Source organism: Lissotriton vulgaris, chromosome 2_1 (genome assembly GCF_964263255.1).
Source record: "Lissotriton vulgaris chromosome 2_1, aLisVul1.2, whole genome shotgun sequence".
Classification (NCBI taxonomy): Eukaryota; Metazoa; Chordata; class Amphibia; order Caudata; family Salamandridae; genus Lissotriton; species Lissotriton vulgaris.
The window spans coordinates 1,810,380,628-1,810,401,397 of NC_141687.1; the positions used below are offsets into that span (position 1 = coordinate 1,810,380,628).

Consider the following 20,770-nt stretch of genomic DNA (forward strand, 5'->3'; position numbering starts at 1 on the left):
CTACCACCCCCTTATTGTCTAGGAAGTAATTGGTCATGGACCCTGTTACTAGTTTCCTAGTGTTCCAGTCTATCAGTTCCCATGGGACAAGTTTCCATTCCTCTTACGGTCCTAGGGTGGTTGTATTTAGGTATGTAATGAAAGAAGAGTGGTCGGAGATGCCCTGTGGAAAGAAGGACGTACACGTGAAGCGGCTGTGCTCGGGGTGCATTACTAACCAGTAGACTAGGAGCGCATTGTGTTAGCTGCAAAGGACTACTGGTGCTCCCCTGGGTGTTCTTCCTACACTTTTCTGTTAATATTTGATTGCTGCTAGAAAAGCTATTTAGGAATATTACATTTAATCCCCACCTTCTTGCCTTTAATAAAATCTAGAATTCCATGTTGCAAGCTAGAAAATGCCAATTGTGATTGTCTGCATAGGAGATTGCATTTGCTTATGTGTTTCACGATAAGTGGGTGAATTGTCATTTATGCATTTATATGTGAGAGCGCACTCATGGAAGCCTGTACTGCCCTCTTTCACTTGTCTCCCTGGGTTACGATGTGCATCCTTCTAGACTCATTAATGCTCTTTAGCAGCATCTCTTTCCTGTAGGATGCTGAGCTGGTGGAAGTTGGTGGACCCAAGGATGGGAGCTTCTGAGTTCAAGTCAATTTACTGGACATAACGTAGATCCCAACGCTGTGGCGATGTTCTTTCAGAATAATGGGAGTGGGAAGGGGCTGAGAAGAGATCAAAATTAAAAGATCTTACCTATACATGCCCTGCTTTTGGCTATCAAATCCATGTCACTTGCTTCAACATAGCACCACTAACCACTCAACGCAGAATCCATGGACATATCTCAGCCTATCAAATATCTGCTCCAGTAAATCAATACCTGTATGTCGACCGGCCGAGCGCAGATTTTGCCTGGATGAGCAGCCCTGAGCTCTGACAGTTTTTCCCATGTGCTGATTCTGTTTCTTTCATAGCTGTCGAACCAATCAGTCCACTCAACATCTGCAAAAAATAAAATGAAAGGAGAAGACATGTTTATTTTACTTTTTTAACAGTATTTTCTTTTTGGATAGTTGCATATTTCATAGGTGTTTCGTCTTTGCTAGCTTAGTGGTGATTATTTGAACATGCAACTTAATATGCTGTTTCACATTAGTCTCTCTGTCTAATTTTGCATAGTCAGATTTCCTGGTCTTCATGTTGTTTCCGTGAGCTTGGTCTGATCTTATACAGGAGGAGAGGCGGAGAGACGGCTGAATGGCCACATGGTTCTGGTTCCAAGAGCCAAAGGGTCCCAGGCCATAGGGTGCAGGACAGTCGACAGAAAGTTGCTATACCTTGATCATGGAAGTAATTTAAAGGCAATGAGGGATAGCATGTGCCGTTGATGCTTTCATCTATTGTAGCCATTGCACTAGCCCATAGTATTCTTAATTTCAGATGTCATGAAAGCAGAAACAGGAGGTAAACATGACTTTTAGACTGCTTAGTTGCTCTAATGATCATAACTTGCCCTTGCCCTAGCCACTCGAAGCAATTAGGAGATCACTGAGAGGCTAACAGGGAGTCAAGAGGTCAATCCAGTGATATCATTGAGGTCAGAGGGAGAATGATACCCCTGAGACAAGCGAGCTTGATGTTTAGTCACAATATAGAAAACAAAAATATCAGGGGACAAAATATTGTGTCAAGAATATCGAGCACAAAAATATCGTATAGGTAAGTTTCAATAGGTAAGCCAAGTTTTACTATATATAAATCCACATATATGTACCTTGACAATATATATATTTAAGGTATGTAGATGTAGAGTTAAGAATAGTAAATCTATACTTACCTATTAGCACTTGCCTTCTACCTATTTTGGTCCTCGATATTTTTTACACAATATTCTGTCCACACGACAATTTGGTTCTGATAGTTTGTCAGTGATCCTCTAGCATGTATCTAAAGCTGAAATAGGAGTGGCTCTGAGGGAGTCGTGTAGTTGTAGGATCTTCAGAAAGGGGGGTCTTCAGACCCCTTCACTACTTCAGACTCTCTGGCTTATCTCGGCCAGGTAGTCTGAGAAGAACTTTTGTAGAAGCCCCATGAAGAGCTTGTCAATAGCTTTTATCGCCGATAGATTATATATCAGCAAAGTGAAACTGGAGATCATCTCAAGATTACAACAATTACCTAAAGTTAATGAAGATAAAATCTGGTCTCAGAAGCTAGCTTGGAGATGATGAGACCATAAACAAGCATTGGAAATGCAATAGGTCTCGCAGTAGTAAAGTTTGAGCTATAGGTGTTATTTTTTTTTGTTTTTTATTTATGTGTTGTTTTTTCTAAATAGCTAAATTAATAGCTTTCTTCTTTACAAAGCCAATAGTTATAATTTTTGTAAATGTGACACCTCTAGCATTTGTAAAGCAACATGTTTTGTATTAACGGGACTTATATGTGACTTATATGTATTGATATAAAAAAAATCAATGGCTTTAAAAAACAATTAATAATTAATACGTAAATAAAATGGATTTTAATTTATATTGCCAATAGCTTAAAGTTTATTAAATATATTTAGTGAAGATGCTGTGGTTGCACTGAGTGAGGGTGAGTGAGGGTGAGGGTGAGTGAGGGGTTGAGGGTGAGGGGTTGAGGGTGAGTGAGGGTGGGTGAGGGTGAGTGAGGGTGAGTGAGGGTGAGTGAGGGTGAGTGAGGGTGAGTGAGGGTGAGTGAGGGTGAGTGAGGGTGAGGGAGGGTGAGGGTGAGGGAGGGTGAGGGTGAGTGAGGGTGAGGGGTTGAGGGTGAGTGAGGGTGAGGGTTTGAGGGTGAGTGAGGGTGTGAGTGAGGGTGAGGGTGAGTGAGGGTGAGGGGTTGAGGGTGAGTGAGGGTGAGTGAGGATGAGGTGTTGAGGGTGGGTGAGGGTGAGTAAGGGTGAGGGTGAGTGAGGATGAGGTGTTGAGGGTGGGTGAGGGTGAGTGAGGGTGAGTGAGGGTGAGGGTGAGTGAGGGTGAGTGTGAGTGAGGGTGAGTGAGGGTGAGGGGTTGAGGGTGAGGGGTTGAGGGTGAGTGAGGGTGAGTGAGGGTGAGGGGTTGAGGGTGAGTGAGGGTGAGGGTGAGGGGTTGAGGGTGGGTGAGGGTGAGTGAGGGTGAGGGGTTGAGGGTGAGTGAGGATGAGTGAGAGTGAGGGGTTGAGGGTGAGGGGTTGAGGTGAGTGAGGGTGAGGGGTTGAGGGTGAGTGAGGGTGAGTGAGGGGTTGAGGGTGAGTGAGGGTGAGGGGTTGAGGGGTTGAGGGTGAGTGAGGGTGAGTGAGGGTGAGGGTGAGTGAGGGTGAGTGAGGGTGAGTGAGGGTGAGGGGTTGAGGGTGAGTGAGGGTGAGTGAGGGTGAGTGAGTGAGGGTGAGGGGTTGAGGGTGAGTGAGGGTGAGGGTGAGGGGTTGAGGGTGAGGGTGAGGGGTTGAGGGTGAGTGAAGGTGAGGGTGAGTGAGGGTGAGGGGTTGAGGGTGAGTGAGGATGGGTGAGTGAGGGTGAGTGAGGGTGGGTGAGGGTGAGTGAGGGTGAGTGAGGGTGAGGGCATTCACATGTACTGCGCGTGGGTGTCCTTCCTTTCCTGGAAATGCTAACTTTACTGTCTTAAAAGAAAGTGAAAGCAAAGCAGACTAAAGATCGAACAGAGATCGTCGGGGACTTTCCACTTCGACGCAAGTAGGGAAACAGTCAGTATGCTTAAATAATGCATTAATCTTGTTTTGAGTCAGTTATATTGTATTTCAGAAGTTGCTGGTCACGTTTAAAGGAACTTCAGTTCAGTAATTTCATTTCCTCCGTTAGCAACCCTACTCATGATTTGTACTCTTACTCTCCTCAGCTTCACCAGGAACTGTACGGGGGCAGGCGAAAGGAACACGGGCATGGTTGCTGGTGTGTACGCACAACAACAACTTGTGAGCCTTCTTCTTTGAGCTCCGGGTGAGCCGGTGCGGTCGATGGACTCGCAGTTATGTAACCCCGTGGGTGCAAAGTCTCCCATCCCGCTAAGTGCTTTTGGGATTACTTTGGTGTTTGAGGCATTTCGTGCTCAAGCCTCCTTAACGTTCCATAAAAGCTGTCCAGGCTTAATCAATTTAGGCGTGTTACAGTACATGGATTGAGGATTTTACGTGGTAGAGAATATTCAAAACGCAGCGATGTATTTTTTGTGGTGGGGATACAAATGCTGTGCAGAGATAACGGGCAGCTTTAGCTGTGCTTGGGCAGACTTGTAGGTTCTAATAAAGTACATATAGTTCGATGGGTGGCTGCCTGCAGGCAATGTGGTCAGAGTGCTGGTCTCTTTCTTGGCTGCGGTAGACCAGGTTATAGTGCTGCACCTCGGTTATAGATTTTCGTGAGCAACGACCTTTTTCACAGGAGTTGTCAAAATGTAAACACTTAAGGAGCTGGACATGGACTAAACAATGCCTGCTAAACTGAGACGGAGGAAAAACCAAGAGTCCTACCATCAAGAAAAAGAATCTGACATAGTTATCAAATGAAATCTATCTAAATGAAGCCACAAGCGTGTGGCAGTCATAATGAAAGCTTGTGGGAGGTCCCCGGGATGTCAGCATACTGAAACACAAAGACATTCTGATCGGGAGGTGAGACGTTTCCACACATACGCGCTCGTGGGGAGGACCAATACAGGATGTTACACTTCTTGTAAATGTACAGTAGCAGTGACAACAATACAACTAAGTGGATCCTGGCGCTTACGAAACACGAAAACATCTGAATAAAAAGACACGGTTATTCACATAAGTCACCGAGGGGAGGGGGGAGGAGAAATGCGACATGGCGGGGAGGGGGCGGAGCGGGGGAGAGGGTGTTAAGCAGCAGGGTACAGACGGCTGAGGGAACAGACGGCGAACAGAGGGCGGGCAGGGGAGGGGGCGGAGCGGGGAGGGGGTGTGAAAGCAGCAGGGGCACTCATTCTGAGCACTATCCGCGACGGTTAACGAAGATCTGTTTGCAAAGAACGAAACTGAGAGAGGAAAAAATAATATATCACATCCCATGGAACCATTACTGTAAAGGGCAAAAGTCGATGGTGATTGCAAAACAGTTCAAAAACCTCTTAACGGTTAAAAGTGCGTATCCCCGTAAAAGGTTGATTTAATTTTTTCGTCTAAAATAGGGAGCACTGTGTGTTGTTAGGAGGGCATTGCTGTGGGGAGGGGGGAGGAGAAATGCGTCTCGGCCGGAGCAGGGGGCGGAGCAGGGAGAGCGGGCTTTGAAATGCACTTCACACGGCCGGCCGGTCGTGAAACTGAAAGCATGGCCGGCCGGCCGTGAAAGCCTTTGATGCCGCAGGGGGTGGAGCGGCACCAGCTGGGAGAGTAGGCAAGGCAGGCGGCTGGGGGCATGTGCACGCGCTTTTAAGCTCAATGCACATGCGCATTGAGCTTAAAAGTCACGGGCACTGCAAGGAATCGCCACGATTCCTTGCAAGTTGGACAAAGAGTGGATAAGCCCCCATAGTCTCGCTTGCTCGATGCGCATGCGCATCGACAGGCGAGACCTAAAAATGTGGGCACTCAGTCTAAATCCATTCCAACAAGGTGGTTGCAGTCTCCTGGCAAGCTTTAGTTGATGCACAGTCCCTTATAACATTTTTTCAAGGTAATGGCTTCCTGAAATGGTTGTCAGTTTCAAAGTGAGCCAAAACACTTTCTTCCATGCCTGCCTTGATGAAAAGTAAGTATCTTTGCTTATCTTCTCAACAAACCGAGCTTGGGCCAGACTCCCATGGTGGAAAAGTAAAATATAAGGAAAGTGTCCCTCATTGTATTGTGGGTATCAGTGCAAAAGGGATGAGTCTTAATAGTCACGCATACAGAAAAATGTACCTGATATATTTACAAGCTGGCAGGAGTATGCACCAACTAAAATAGATGTGTACGTTAAGGAACCAAAAATAGCCCAACATAGCATGCTGCAAACTATGACATAGAAGGTCATAGCAGAAATAATGTTGGAAGATTGTTGTTTTGAACTTGGGAACAAGCTAATGCCACAATTGCACGTGTCTTCTGTGTTTTTATTCATCAGTTGAAGCTATTGACGCATATGGAATTAGGATAGACTCTCAAGCACATTGCTTCTACGGGGTCTAAGCGCTTATGTTTAGATCTACACGTTTTGGGGGCATGCAGAGTGTGCTCAATACATTTACAACCCCACAAGCAGAACAAACAGAGATGTGGACACATTTCCATTAGCCTTTTCCGAATGCCATCAGGCACCTGCATGGCTGCACCTGTCCATGTCTTACCAACATTTCAATGGCACCAGACTGTTGAGCAAACATAACAAACCCATTTCCCTCTCCATGCTCAAATGCTTCTTGAGCTTAACAACAAGTCTGAGAAGTTTTGACATAATGCTTGTTAACTTTTAGTTCATATGTTCTGATCTCTAGCTGCCTAAGTTATTCTCTCCACGTCCATGATTCTTGGATTTTCCTCTGACGTTTTCTCTGAAGTTTCCTCCGGGCAGATGGCCAGGGACGCAGCGCTGTTGGGCCAATGGGCAGTGGGGTCTGAGGCAATGTCTGCATTACGTGTCCTGGATTTCTCACAACTAGTGAGACACGGTGTGCACATCATGGTCACCACACTTCTTCTGATCATCTTCTGTGAATGTGTGCTTCAAACACTTTAGTTTCCAGTTCGTTGAAAAATCCCACTTCTGCTCTCATAAGTAACCATTTCCTTCCTTCAAGAGTCAAAGCCATATGGAAAAGGTTAGCTCATTAAGACCAGTGAGTTTAGATAAGCTAAACATTTCTTCGTAAATCTTCCAGGTCATTTGTTTGATGTCAAGTATTTTCGATATCAAACTTCTAAACAATTCTTAGTAGAATAACTGTAAAAAGAGTATTTCCAAACACAAGGAAATAATTAGTATCAAGTCTAATTAGAACTCACTTGAACAACACAGTAACTAGAGAGGAGGTTGATGGAAATCAAGAATAATAATGATCAACTGTTTGCCAAGCTTTATTGAGCTATGATAAAGAGCTGCAATGAAAGCGAAACAATGAGCTACTCTGAATGAATCCTGCTTCTAAGAGGTAAAGACCAAGATATGATAGCGACGGCTATCCATAAAAGCAACTTTTTTGCATGTAACTGACAGGTATCAATTTTCCTTTAGTAACCCAAATTACACATCTCCATCATCTCGCTACCTCCGTTTTCTAAATTACCAAGATAGATGATTTCTCATTTAAACATCTACTTGGAACCTACAACCCTTTGGGGATTAGAGCAGCACGGGGATTGCACAGGGAGCCTCTGATGCTGCCCCAGTGTCTGCTAGGACAAGGAAGAAGCAGAACACTGAGGTGCAATGCAGCTGGCAGCTTTAGGTAAGTCTTATTTTTTTATTATTTTTCTCTCCCCCCTCGCTCCCCCTCCTGTAGTCCTCTACCCCACCCTGCACCCCGTCCACCGCCCCATCACTGTCTGTGTGTGTCGGCCACCGCTGACTTTAGGCCAGCCACTCTAAAGAGGATGGGCAGTCTGATGTACTCACTGAATGCCCTGAGTTCCACGGGGCGCCTGTGTACGGATTGCACCAGCAGAGTCGGCAGTGATACGACTGGCAAAAACATGACAGCCAGCCTGTCTCTAAAAAAAGCGAACTTGGTTTGGTTCACAGGGTACTCTGCGACATTTACCGTGGACTACTCTATCCACCAAACTCTGAGTGAGGTCTTCATCCAGTTCTTGAGTGAATGTTTTAGCAGAATGTTGTATTTCTTTAAGTATTTCAAGAAGTATTTTAGTTGTAATTGAGATGGTATCCAGATATTGCTTCTCTCTATTACTTGTCCTCAAAAAATGTTGTGTCCTCTTGATGGTATGCTATATTTTATAGCGGCTAAAAGTCAATTGGCCACTTGGGACAAATGCATTCAATCAGCAGCCTACTCCACGTCCAACAGCCCTTTGGCATAAAATAATTTCAAGCCACACTTATGTTAGGAAAAGGAGAAGTCCTAGAATGCAAAATGATTTTGAGCAAAGCGGCAGTAGCTCATAGGGTTGCATGTTGCACTGTGGAGTGCTGGAAAAAATGCAAAGTTACCAGCAATTTTTAACTATATCTCCAGCAGGCTTGGTTTTCTGGGCATATTCGTGGTAAAGGTCGGTGGAAACGATGTTGGAGTTAGATAGCCCTCAATATCTCCGGACATATTCAGAACATTGCAGAAATGACTGCAGTTAACGTTAATACCAGCCAAGCCCCATTTGTATTCCAGACATGTTCTAGCTGGGACCCTCGCTTGGGAACAGAGTAGGCTGAACCGTATCCAGGTTGACACCCCTCTCATTTTAATTTCTGTCGGGAACTGGCACCACGCAATGTGTTATCTGCTGAGAATAATACCAGGTTCTTTTAGACCAGCAGGGACTCACACGCCTTCTTTGCATCGCCTCCTAAAAGCACTAAGGCGCTCCTCCACTCCATTCCTTCACTGCAGAGATGGACAGAGACTTCTCTTTGCCTACGGTAGGGGCTGACAAGCACTCTCTCTCTTTACATGGACTGATACCATCTTTCTCTTCTTTTTCTCATGCCAACATCAACACAGTCTTCCTTTCTCTGCAGGTAGGGGTACACTCACCTTCCTTCCAGGTCCTGATGTTTGTTCTGCCTGCAGCTCTGACCCTGCATGTTGCTTCTTTCCCTTCAGGGGCCAAAATCTCTCTTCATTTCCCTACAGGGGCGTGACTTCCACCTCAATACACTTCACAATCCTCGCCCCATAACCCCCAGCACTTGAAAAATTCAGAGTACCAGTTGTGGCGGCATGCAGCTTTATCCAGTTGCTGGCTTATCGATTTGGACATCTAATTATTTGTGATGGAGAAATGTAACACAAAGTGTTATGATTTGGCTTGTCAAGTTTTGAGCAAGCCCATTCTCGATTAAAAGATAAAACGGGGTTATCAAAAAAGTTGTGTTCGAATTTAAGCTTACATAAGTATTGCTGCTCTCCCAAAAAAACTGTTGAAAGGAATTAAACCACACTTGGCATAAAACTAGATTGCTACTCAGTATAGTTTCTTATTGGGGTTCAGGTTAAATCCATTTATTATTTTTTGCAATATTTGTATCACAAAAAAAGCATCAGGAGGCCTTCATGGGTTTCAATGAACTGCACATCTTCAAAGATGTTTTGCAAATGTTCTAAGGATCGTGACCTATGGACAATTTGCAGATCTACATTTGGAGAATAAATTAATCTGAATGGACAATAGAGTCTGTACTCAACTTTGTTCAGTACAGATTCCTCTGTGTATCTGCAAACCTGGATTATCAGGCTGGTTGAAACTAAAAATATTTGCTGTGACATTTATTACAGGATGTCAGGCACTGTTTACTGAAAAAACTTGTGTCCTGAAAATAGTGTCAGGGAGTAGAAAAGGGCGTGAAGCGTGTAGGAAAATGACCATTTTGCTTGATACCTGATGTGATTTCTATTGAAAGTGCACTGTGACCCTGCTAACCAGGTCCCAAGTGCCAGAGCTCTTTCCCTAAAAGATATGATTGTTACCTAATTGGCACAACTTCAGCCCCCTTGTAAGTCCCTTGTAAATGGTACCTCTGGTACCTAGTGCATTGGGACTGATGAAGGTCCATTAGGGCAGCAGCACAAATTGTTCCATCCTAGGGACCCCTCACCAACAGCATGTTTTTGTGCAGACCAAAACGAAGAGTCAACATGGCACACAGCTCTGTGTGCCATGCCTACAGACCCTACATGAAATATAGGTTAGCCACCCCCATATCAAGCCTTACAGCCTGAAGGCAGGGTGCACTATATCCAATGTGTGGACATATCTGCCTGAGCATATATGCCACTGCAATGCCTATGTCTATTATTAGACATTTATTTATTTATTTATTTATTTATGCGATTTTTAAAGCGCTGCAATTACCCTTAGGTGTCTCGGCGCTGAGGGCTAAAGCTGATACCAATAAAGTAAATCTCTGAGGCAGTATTTAGAATGATTTATGAATAATCATATCATTGAGAAAACAGCCATGTCTTTAGTTGCTTTCTGAAGATGATCAGCGTTGGACTGGATTTTAAATTAAAAGGAAGGGAGTTCCATAGTTTTGCAGCTGAGATGGCATCCCTGTTCATTGTAAGTGAACAGAGATGCCATCCAGAGTACATGGGCTGGACACTCGTCATTACGAAGTCCCCAGCTCCATAATGGCTTCACTGCACCCCAAGGTGTTTGGTACCAAACATCTCATCTTAATAAACCCGAACTGATGCCAGTGTTGGATGCATTGATGAATACACACAGAGGTTCCTTAGAGGTGTCCCCTGAAAACCTGCTGACTAGTGTGGTTGCCGACTGGTCTCAGCCAGCCCTCTATCATTAGACATGTTTCTGGCCTCCTGTTGTGAGAGCCTTCGCCCTCAGAGGCCGGGAACAAAGCCTGCCCTAGGCAGAGGTGTTCACATTTTGTCCCAGCAGTAACTGCCTTCCTAGGCGGGAAGCTTTAAAGGCCATACAGACTTGTGACCCAGGCCTCTCCAGATAGTGGAATGAATGAATGAATGAATTGGAACTTATAACGCGCAACTTAGCCCAAGGGCATCAAGGCGCCTGAGAAGATGGTACAAATTGCTTATAGTGTGAGATGATGCCGGACTACAATTAGGCCTCTGCAAAAAGCCAAGTTTTTAGTGCTTAACGGAAAAGCATGATTGATGTTTTCACTTTTAGATCAGCAGGAAGTGTGTTCCACAGTCTGGGTGCAAGAGAGGAGAAAGCCCTCCCTCCCCATCTGGCTTTGAGAACTCGGGAAACAGACAAAAGATTTTTATTGGGGGAACGTAAGGTTCTGCTAGGAGAATAGGGGGATAAAAGAGACCTGATATTCTCCGCACCTATTCCATGGAGGGCACCATAGGTGAAGCAGAGGATCTTAAAATTAATCCTGGACTGAATAGGGAGCCAGTGCAGGTTTTTTCTGGCTAGGGAGGCAGAGGATAATCTAGGGGCATCGAGAACAAACCTAGCTGCCGCGTTTTGCACCACCTGCATGCGCTGGACCAGCTTTTTATTTATGCCTAAGTATAGCGCATTACAGTAGTCCAGTCTTGAGGAGACGAGAGCCAGTGTAACCTGCTTCCGGGCTTCAGGGGAAAGATAGTGTGAGATTTTTCTCAAGATCCTAATAACACCACATCAAGTTGATACCGTCCTACTAACCTGCCTGTCAAAGGAGAGCGTGGTGTCTAGCCGTACACCCAAGTTACGGGCGGATTGAGAGGGCAGGGGGCACACTCCAAGGGAAGGGGGCCACCAGTCGCTCGACCAGATATCCTGTTTGCCCCAAAAATCAAGACCTCGGTTTTCTCACCGTTTAGTTTCAAGAAATTCTGAATCATCCAACGAGAGACTGCTTCCATACAATTCCTGAAATTAAGAGAGGTGATACTCACCGCTTGAGAGAGAGAGACCATAATCTGAGTGTCGTCAGCGTATGACAACACTTCCAGCCCAAAAGATCTTACTAGCCTGGCAAGAGGGGCCACATAGATATTAAAGAGTGTGGGGCTCAAGGACGAACCTTGAGGAACCCCACACTGCACGGGTTTGACGGGAGAAAGGAACTCACCCAGTTTGACCCTCTGTTCTCTTTGATTAAGGAAGGAGGTTAGGAGGCTCAATGCTGGGTCGTCCACTCCCATCTCCCTAAGGCGTGCGACCAGAATAGAGGGGGACAGGGTATCGAAAGCAGCTGTTAGGTCGAGCAGGACCAGAAGGGTGGTCTGACCCTTGTCGACCTTAGTGCGGATGTCATTGATAGCCACTGTAAGGGCTGACTCGGTGCTATGAGCCCTCCGAAAACCATGCTGAGAGGAATCCAGCAGGTTAGAGTCCTCTAAAAAGGCGCTCAGATGCTGATTGAGATGTGCCTCAAGCATCTTAGCAGGGTCAGGAAGCAGGGATATAGGCCGGTAGTTCTTCAGAACCCCAGGATCTAATGTGGCCTTTTTCAGAAGGGGCTTAACCACCGCCATTTTCCAAGAGGCGGGGAAAACACCTTCTGTGATTGCTAAGTTTATCACCTCCAAAAGGGGGGGCAACACTACCTCCCTACATTCCTTAAGAATCTTAAGAGGACAGGGATCCAGAGGAGATCCAGACTTTATTTTATCAAGGAGCAGATATAACTGTTCGGAGGTAAGAAGGGGAAAACGAAGAAGACTGCTACGCGGTCTAATAACCTGGTCTTCAGCTAAGGGAGACACAGGAGGAGAAGGGGCCTCTAAGTCGCGATTGAGAGATTCAAGGGCGGAATGAATATCCACTATCTTTGAGTGGAAGAAAATGGAGATTTGATCACACAGCTCCTGAGATCCCGCTATGGGATCAGGCGATTGCAGGGTAGACAAGGAGTCTATGATCTTGAACTGTTCCCTAGGAGAGATGAGGTAGGCCGTCAACTTAACAAAGTAGGCCTTCTTTTCCTCAATTACCGCCACTTTATACTCCTTAAGGAGACTTTTATGTTTATCCTTCTCCTTGGGATCAAGGTGAGATTGCCAAAGCCTCTCTTGTTTCCTACAGCCCTGCCTTAGTAGTCTGAGTGAGTCGGAAAACCAGAGGGCTGAAGGTCTCATTCTGGCGGAATAGTGCTGTTTAGCAGGAGCCAAGGTGTCCACTGCGCTCGCAATAGAATTGAAGAGATTGAGGGCAGAAGAGTTAGTATCCCTCGGGTTGGGGGGCCTTAGGCTAGGCATGAAAGGGGCAAGTGTCTCATTTTTAACCCTCCTGTAGTTCCTTTTCAATTCCCACTTCCTAAGATCGAAGGAGGAGGAAGAGGAGTGCTGAAGTTTAAGTTCAAGTGGAACAGCCATATGATCTGACCGTGGAAAATGCCAAGACCCCTGTCCTGACACCACTTTTCAGTGGGAGGACTGTTGGGAAACTTAGTAAGATTAGGAAGTAGGCCCACACCTAGCCAGCACCACCCCTAAGGTGGGGCAGCTGATGTGGAGAACACTTTTCCAAATCCTCCATCTTGCGTCCGAGAGATATGTCTATTAGGGTCAGGGTTATGCCCACTTCCCACAGGAAGTGGTCATATATACAGTGTGTAGTCACCCTAAGGTAAATACAGCATTGGCTACTACCTGGTACTCCTCTTAACACCACTAGATTGAGTATTTATGTGGCACCCCTCGAGCCAGAACTTCAGATTCAACTGACCTAAAGAAGAAATGGACAAAGAAGAGTTGCTGAACCCCGAGAACTGAGTGCCTGCTGTGGACTTTGGGTGCAAAACATTGTCTGCTGCTCCAAGACGCGACCATCATAGTGAACTGTCTTGTCCTGCCACTGTGAGCCCATTAAGAACAACAGAGAACCTCCAGGCCTTCGCTAATTGCCTACATCTCCTTAGGAGTAGAGGAGCTAAACCCTGCAGACCGCCGGCTCCAACACGCAAAGTCCTGTTTACCGACTTGCAGCTCTCCAGCCCTAATCCCAGGAAGAGGCACTCGTGCTCTGGAAGAACAACTCTGTCTCCCCACCGAGTGTGAAGACACCAGGACTGACCGAAGCTGTGCCGTAACAGTGCCTGGGGTACCAAATGAACTACACCCTACACTTTCTGACAGAGTCCAATCCGGACACCAACTGCCTAGGAAGCAACCACCAATTGAGGGACATCAAGACTCCTGAGTCCTACTCCATGAGTAGCCTAGCAGTCATGAAATTGTCCCTGCATGCTGCTAGCCCCTGACAATGAGGCAGCCTTTGCGCATAGAATCCAGCTGACCAACCTGCTCTGGGCCAAGCCCACCCGGCCTGGGTGCCAACGAACAGGCTGTGCTCCTGTGCTCCAGAGTCGCTTGCGAACTGAGCCGCCGTTTGGGAGCCCTTGCTGCCTGTTTCTTGGAGGACCCCCTTCTTTGTAGAAAACCAGCTACCAATGCCTGCAGCACCCCGCTCCTGGTCGAATCCAGGACTCTCCAGAGAAACTGCTGGTGGCCTCTTGAACTTTGTTGGGTTACAACTCAGAATCCAGAAGGTGAACCCCAAGAACCGTCTATGTAATTTTCTACGCATTTCTGCTTGCTCCTTCCATATAAATCCATTGTGCATAATTCCACATAAGTGTGAACTATTTTCAGAAATGTTAAATATAAGAAATTATCTTTAAACAAAGTTCTTGGTCTGAAAATATATATAAAAATATGTTATTTTTACAAATTGGTCTTGATTTATACTTTGAGCGTGTGTCTCATTTATTGCCTCAGTGAGTACAACAAATGCTTAGCACTAGCCACTGATAAGCCTGCTTGCCCACACTACCATAAATAGAGCGTTAGTATTATCTTCTATGGCCTTTGTAAACCAATTGGGGACTCCCTGGATCCTCTACACAGTTTACTTCGTTTTAGTGCACTATTTAGAGAGCCCGCTTCCTACAGAGTCCATTCCCTAATCTCAGAGAGGACTTAGATGGTTGCCAAAGGAGCAAATACTGCTTTCAAAAATACTAATGCCTCAATTTTTATTGTGGTTTTGCAAGCAGATATTTTGTGCATGATTCATGATCCCAAACCTGGGCTGTAGATCGAAACATCTTGAGGCAGTTCTGCAATTTAAAAAATAAAAATATTCTTGCTGCAGGTTTGTGAATCTGACAAAAGCTTAGGGTACATGCTGTAGGTCAGGCCATGCAGACAGAGTTTGCCACAACTGATCTACAGCCAGCTTCTCTGCCCAGAGCCTGCCGCACAGAGGCACAGTCCATGGGCAGCTGTTCAGTGGCCTAACAATAGCCCTCACAGCCCTCGTAGTGCACGGGGGGCCCTGAGCCCCAGGGGCCTGAGAGCTCCCGATTGAGTCTGGAGAGTGGCGGCCCTCTCGTGGTACCATGCAGGGGTCCCCCCTCATGTTTGGTTCACGTTACTCCACTGCAGTTGGTTGGGTGGTTGGAAAGGTGGATAGTGCTGAGCCTGACATGCCAATCCCCACTGCACATGACTGTATTAGAAGCGGTCGTTGGGTACATGTGTGCAGGATGCAGGACATACCTCCAGGGCTGTGCGCTGTGAGGGTGGTTGCAGGAGATGCTGTGGCCATGGGGGAGCAGGGAGGGGGTTTGATCATATGGTGAATTGAGCACAGGACCTGCAGGCAAGTCACACTATGCATAGCCCGTGCATGGCAGAGGTGGAAGGCAGCAGGTGTGGGTGGGGCGAGAAGGAGACTTTGTCAAGCAATATGTTGGGTGTAGGGCCAGTCTGCAGGCCAGGTCCTGAGACTAATCGAAAGGCAATGCACAGCTAGAGATTGTCCACACTAGAGATTGGCCCTGGAGCCTGACTATCACTTGCTGCATAAGGCTAAATAAGCTATATTTCTGGAGGGGAGTTGTTTATCTCTATAGGCTTCAGGTTAGTAAATGTCTGTACAACATCATCAGCTTTTCTGCCTCCTGATATTGGCAACAGCTCTGGAGCCCACAGTGTCCAAAGATACACTGATGTTACATACGTTTGTCCTACCGATGCATGTCTAACAGCCTCTTGGATTTCCACAAGGTAATGCATGCGTTACCAGCAGCAGATAAAGCTTTATGTATCAAGGTCTCCTGTGTCATGACCTCTAGGAATAGCATTCAGTCTCCCAAGAGGGCAGTGAAGTAGCTCAATTTGCCTCTGCATGTTTCCAGGCACTTTTAATTTGGATTCTCACCAATCATATGGCAACAAGCTGGGCTGTCATAGCTGGCTCCGTCATGGCGTGACATTCCTCCATCCGGTTTAACCGATCTTAAATCCTGGGTGTTGGTGACAGTTTTTTTAGAATTTCTTTATGAATTTATCAAAGCCTGTCAGGATCAACTTCACTAGCTGTTTTGGGACTTCGGCTTGTGCCATCTGTTGGTCTAAGTCTGCTGTTCACTTTTATGGAATTAATGAGTCTCGAAAAGTCGGGTATTCAATCCTTCTAGGATAATTCTAATCTTCTGAATTGCGCTTGGTCAATTCACAATTTATCTCAGAGGGTTAGTCGAATTCTCTGCTGTCTGTTTTATGCTCCTGGTATATAAATATGGTGCTTTGTATCACTAACGTTCTTGATGCAGCCATCCTTTTAGATTGAATGTTCACCTTGTACCTAGCGTGTTCCATACACCAATTAATCAAAAAATGGTGCTTAGGCTGTCAGCACTGGATACATAACAATTTGATGTGATCATACCAAAGCATGATTCATATTCCCTTTCAACTCTGGAGGGGGTATGGCCATGATGGTGACCTAGAGGTGCACGGTATCATGGAGCCCTCTGAGTGGCCTACACAGCATCCTGCATTATCCTGCACCCGCCGGCTCCTGAGGCCTCCTCAGTGGGCTGAGAACCATGGCTAGGGGAAGCTGGACCGAAGACCCACATGGGCCCGTACTCTGGTGATGATCCCCAGTGCGAGCAGTGCGGGCTACATCATGGAGGCGGCCACACAGTCAACAGTGGCCTTGCTGTGGAAGAGGTGGTGACAGCAGCCGAAAAAGTGATCAGAGATGCGAAACAGCCATGCTGGAGGGCACTTAACATCCGCCCCCTGCCCGCGGGGCATAACTGACGCCACTGGCCAACACTGAATCTGCTGCTTGCTGGGTGTGTCCATGGCCTGTAATGGAGGTTGGACTGGGCCACTCTCCCCCCGGCCCTCACCTTACGATTGTTCAGAGGGCTTGCCCAAGGTCACTGAACACTGGTCACTGACGTCGATGTCCCCCAGGTACGACACACCAGAACTGAACGAGGCGGCTAGAGCACGGTTTCAGAATGATGTGGGGGCAGCAGGTCCCACCCCCCACTGCGGAACACAATGTGTATAAGGACAAGAAGACTCCAGCTAGGTTTGTTGGGAACTGGCACAGGGCCATTCACACCCACAATGTGGCTGGCACTCATGCGAGGGGGTCCCACACCCTGCTCATTGCATCATATAGGACTTTGCTGTCCTGCCCGTAGGATGGTGAAGCCTAAGGCGGCGAGCTGACTAGGGGTGAAAGGGGGGGCTTCCCTGACCCGGTCGCTAGGAGATGGGGTGCCGGAACAGCTGGGGGTGACCCTGGAGAAGCATCCATCCCAATTTGAAATACAGGACACTAAAATCACACTGGAAACAAAGGTTGAGACTGTCACAGTGGAACTGGCCCTCCTTCAAGCCAACTACAAGAAGCTGTTGAACTGGGTCGAGGACAATGAATCAGCAATGTCGATACTGCAGCCCTCGGTGAATGAGATGCAAGGCCAGCTGCAACAACATATATTACCTTCCTTATACATATTTACCTTCCCTGTATGTACTTATCTATCTTTATATTTATTACTTTACTTTTAATTCAGCATCTCCAATGCACTACCCTATATCTCATCCTATACCCCTCTCAATATGTACTTTACCTCCACTCTCTGTGACTCATCCCAAACCTCATTCTACTACTCTCTCCAATGCACTACCCTATTTCTCACCCTATACCTCTCTCAATGTATCCTCTACCTCCACTCTCTGTGACTCATCCAAAACCCTATTTTACTACTATGACCCCCAAAATAACCCTTTCTAGACTCTTCCCTCCTCTACCCCTCCTTGCATCATCTCAAACCTCTTTTACTATTCAGATCTCCCAAACAAGCCTTTCTAAATTCTTCCCTTTGACTCTTCCTGCTCCACCTCCCCTTTACTCATCTCTAACCTCCTTCTACTGCTATGATCTCCCCCCAAAACTTTATAGACCCTCTCTATTATATCCCTCCACTACCCTTTTCAATCCAACTAACAGACTCACAGGTCCTCCGTTCAAATTAATTAAATATTTCCCTATACTAATTCACCACTTAACCTGTTTGGATTCAGAGTAGCAAGCGCTTCGACTCCTCATCAGGGGTAGCAAGCGCTATGTAAATGCAAACCCTTCCCTCTTCTACCCCTTCACTATCTTTTTTCAATCCAAATAACAAACTTACATGTCCTCCACTCAATTAATTTCATATCTCCCTATACTAATTCACCACTAATCCTTTTTGGGTTTCGGAGTAGAATACTACTTGCCCAAAATTGCTTAGACGCCTCGTCGGTAGTAAGCACTGTATAAATGCAATTACAATTACAACTAACAAGGGACATGCAACAAATATGAATCACAGCAGAAGATGTGGAGATGTTAGGTTTTCGGGTGTTCTTGAACGGGCTGAATGCCCCAGTGTAGAGCTCTTCCTTGAGAACTGGCTAATGGAAATGGTGCTGGCTGGTAATCCACACCAGTTCTTCTTGAATGTGCGCACCACATCCCATAATTCCCACCATCACCTGGGGACCCCCGCGCACAATGTTTGAACGACTGTTGAATTACAGGGACAGAGACCTAATCCTGCAGCTCTTCTGAGCTAAGGGGCCCTGGCGGGTCGAGGGGCCCATTATCCGGGGCTCTACATTAATGGAACCCCACTCTATCTGTCACTGTATGTGGATGACATGCTGCTGTATATTTTGGGAGCTGCAGAGGCCACACTTTGACATACAATGCGCTAGAGCAGTGGTTCCCAAACTTTTTTGACCTGTGGCTCCCTTGACCTAATTGGCAGTTGGCCGTGGCTCCCCACCATTTTTTTACCCGCGCACCGGAGTGCCGCGGCGCACACTTTGGGAACCACTGGTTTACATGAAGAATCAAGCCTAGACGTGAAGAAGGATTCAGAGAGTAGTAAAAAATATATCAATGGGGGGAGTGAAGAGGTGGTGCTCAGCGGCACCGGGGTGGGCCCATCCTCCTCTCCTGAAAGTATAGTTAATCAACAAAGGTCCACCTCACGTAGAGTTGGTATGTATCCTGATGTTCATGGAATACACACTCTGTGTTAAAATACCCCTCACACACCAAAAGGGCCCTTGGTGTCATGCTTCATCATTGGGGTCTTCCCGCCCCGCTGCGGGACGGGGCAGTGCTGCGACAAGCTACTACGCTGGAGCACCTTTATATTGTGGGTGCTATGTGAGTGAATGGGAGTGAGTGTCAGTAGGGTCAGTAGTGAGATATAGGTAGGTGGTGTTAAAAAATACCTGGCCTAGTGGTAGAAAAAACTATTTAATAGAGACTGGCTGGTATTGTTAAAAAAGTGATTCGGAGAGATAAAGCAAGTTAATGGGCTTACTCTCCTGTGCCGGTCAACATGTTTCGGGGCGCAATTCCCCTTCGTCAGGACCAGGGTCAGATCCCCCTGTCACTCACTCATGTTTTTCCACAAAAATTCTGGGGTGTATGTACAAAGAAATGTGATTATATACTGTTTATCAATGTGTAAAAATAATTTATATTTACTCGTGTCCCTTCCTCCTTCATCCGTGGCTTCCACGGAAGCCACGGACGTAGGAGGAAGCACCGACGGGCTGGGGGTCAAATGGACCTCCATTACCCTTTGTCCAGACTTGGCTCATGAGGTATTGATTCCCATCTTCCTAAGCTTATTACATCAGAATTACTGATAGAACTAGGTACACGTGTAAATATAAATGCGGCTTACCATAGGGCATAAACGGCACAGATGCGTGACGCATCTGTGCCGTAAAGTCGGTGCATTGCTGGAGTTGCGTAGCAAGCGCAACGCAGCTCCAGCAATGCTCTGGGGGGCACTGTTTTTACAATGCTACGTCAATCCTTACGCCTGCTTCAAGCAGTCGCAGGGTTTTGACACAGCATGGGCCCAAAAGTGACTGAGTGGAATCTTGTAGATTTCACTCAGCCACTTTTAGGAGGCACTCCTGCAGAGGAACGCCCCCCCACCCCCACCCCCCCTGTGCAGGAACGCCTCTTTCTGGCACAGGGCTTTACAACGTGACACATCTCCCAGGTTCATCATGTTGTAAATACCCTGCAGCATGGCGCATCTTTTGCGCCGCCGCTGTGTCGCAACAGCGGTGTAAAAGAGGCACAAGGGGCTTGTAAATCTGCCCCCCGGTGTCAAGATGGGCCCCTATTGGGCTCTCTATTTTTGCCTTCAGCCTCAGGATGTTTTTTTTTTAACTCTGTAGCAGTCACTTCACTGCCTTTGAGGTAACTCCAAAGAGACTCATTATAGTTCTTTCCAAGTCTCATCTGAAACTTTCTCATGAAAAATAATAATAGTAGTTTTAAAGTTTTTAAGTAAATCATCCTGGAAGAATAAACGATACACCCATCTCTGAAAGAGTATTTGTCTTCAAGGAAAAATGTCTCTTGCTGATTCCCGTTTCACCAAGAATAAAGGACGCGTCTCTCAGTAAATGTACTTCTGTCAGAGAATAAAAGGCTAGTTGCTCGGTGATTTTACTTATCAGAAAACAAAGTTCTTTCAAACACAGAATAACATAGGCTTTCTTAAAGTTATTTTTGTGAGAGACACGTATACTGATTTCTCGGTGCTGTTCACCTCTAGCAGTTAGTTACTGGTGCAAGGGAATAAAAGATTCATTTCTCGGTTGAGTTGTCCCTCTCCTTCAAGAAAGGACTTGTCTGCCGGTCAGTCCATGGAAGTTATTATCTGCATTTGCGAGGTGAGCCTCGTTTAACTCTACTCTTCTCTGAGGCCTGAGATGTTTCTATCTGGCCCAGCCGCCCTGGGGGTCCGATTAAAGAGGCATGCTTGATCTGGGGAGTGATCACTCATCTGGGCCCATTAGCTGTAATCACAGAGCC

General features: G+C 46.4%; 1 protein-coding gene across 1 annotated transcript in view; it reads right to left on the reverse strand.

The window, feature by feature from the left end:
• The window catches only part of CEMIP (cell migration inducing hyaluronidase 1), an 857,787-nt gene that overhangs the window by 323,270 nt on the left and 513,747 nt on the right, over positions 1–20,770 (reverse strand). The window contains exon 9 of the mRNA XM_086957874.1: positions 885–1,006. Coding sequence (XP_086814000.1) covers positions 885–1,006 — 122 coding nt within the window. The remainder of the gene's footprint in view (positions 1–884; positions 1,007–20,770) is intronic.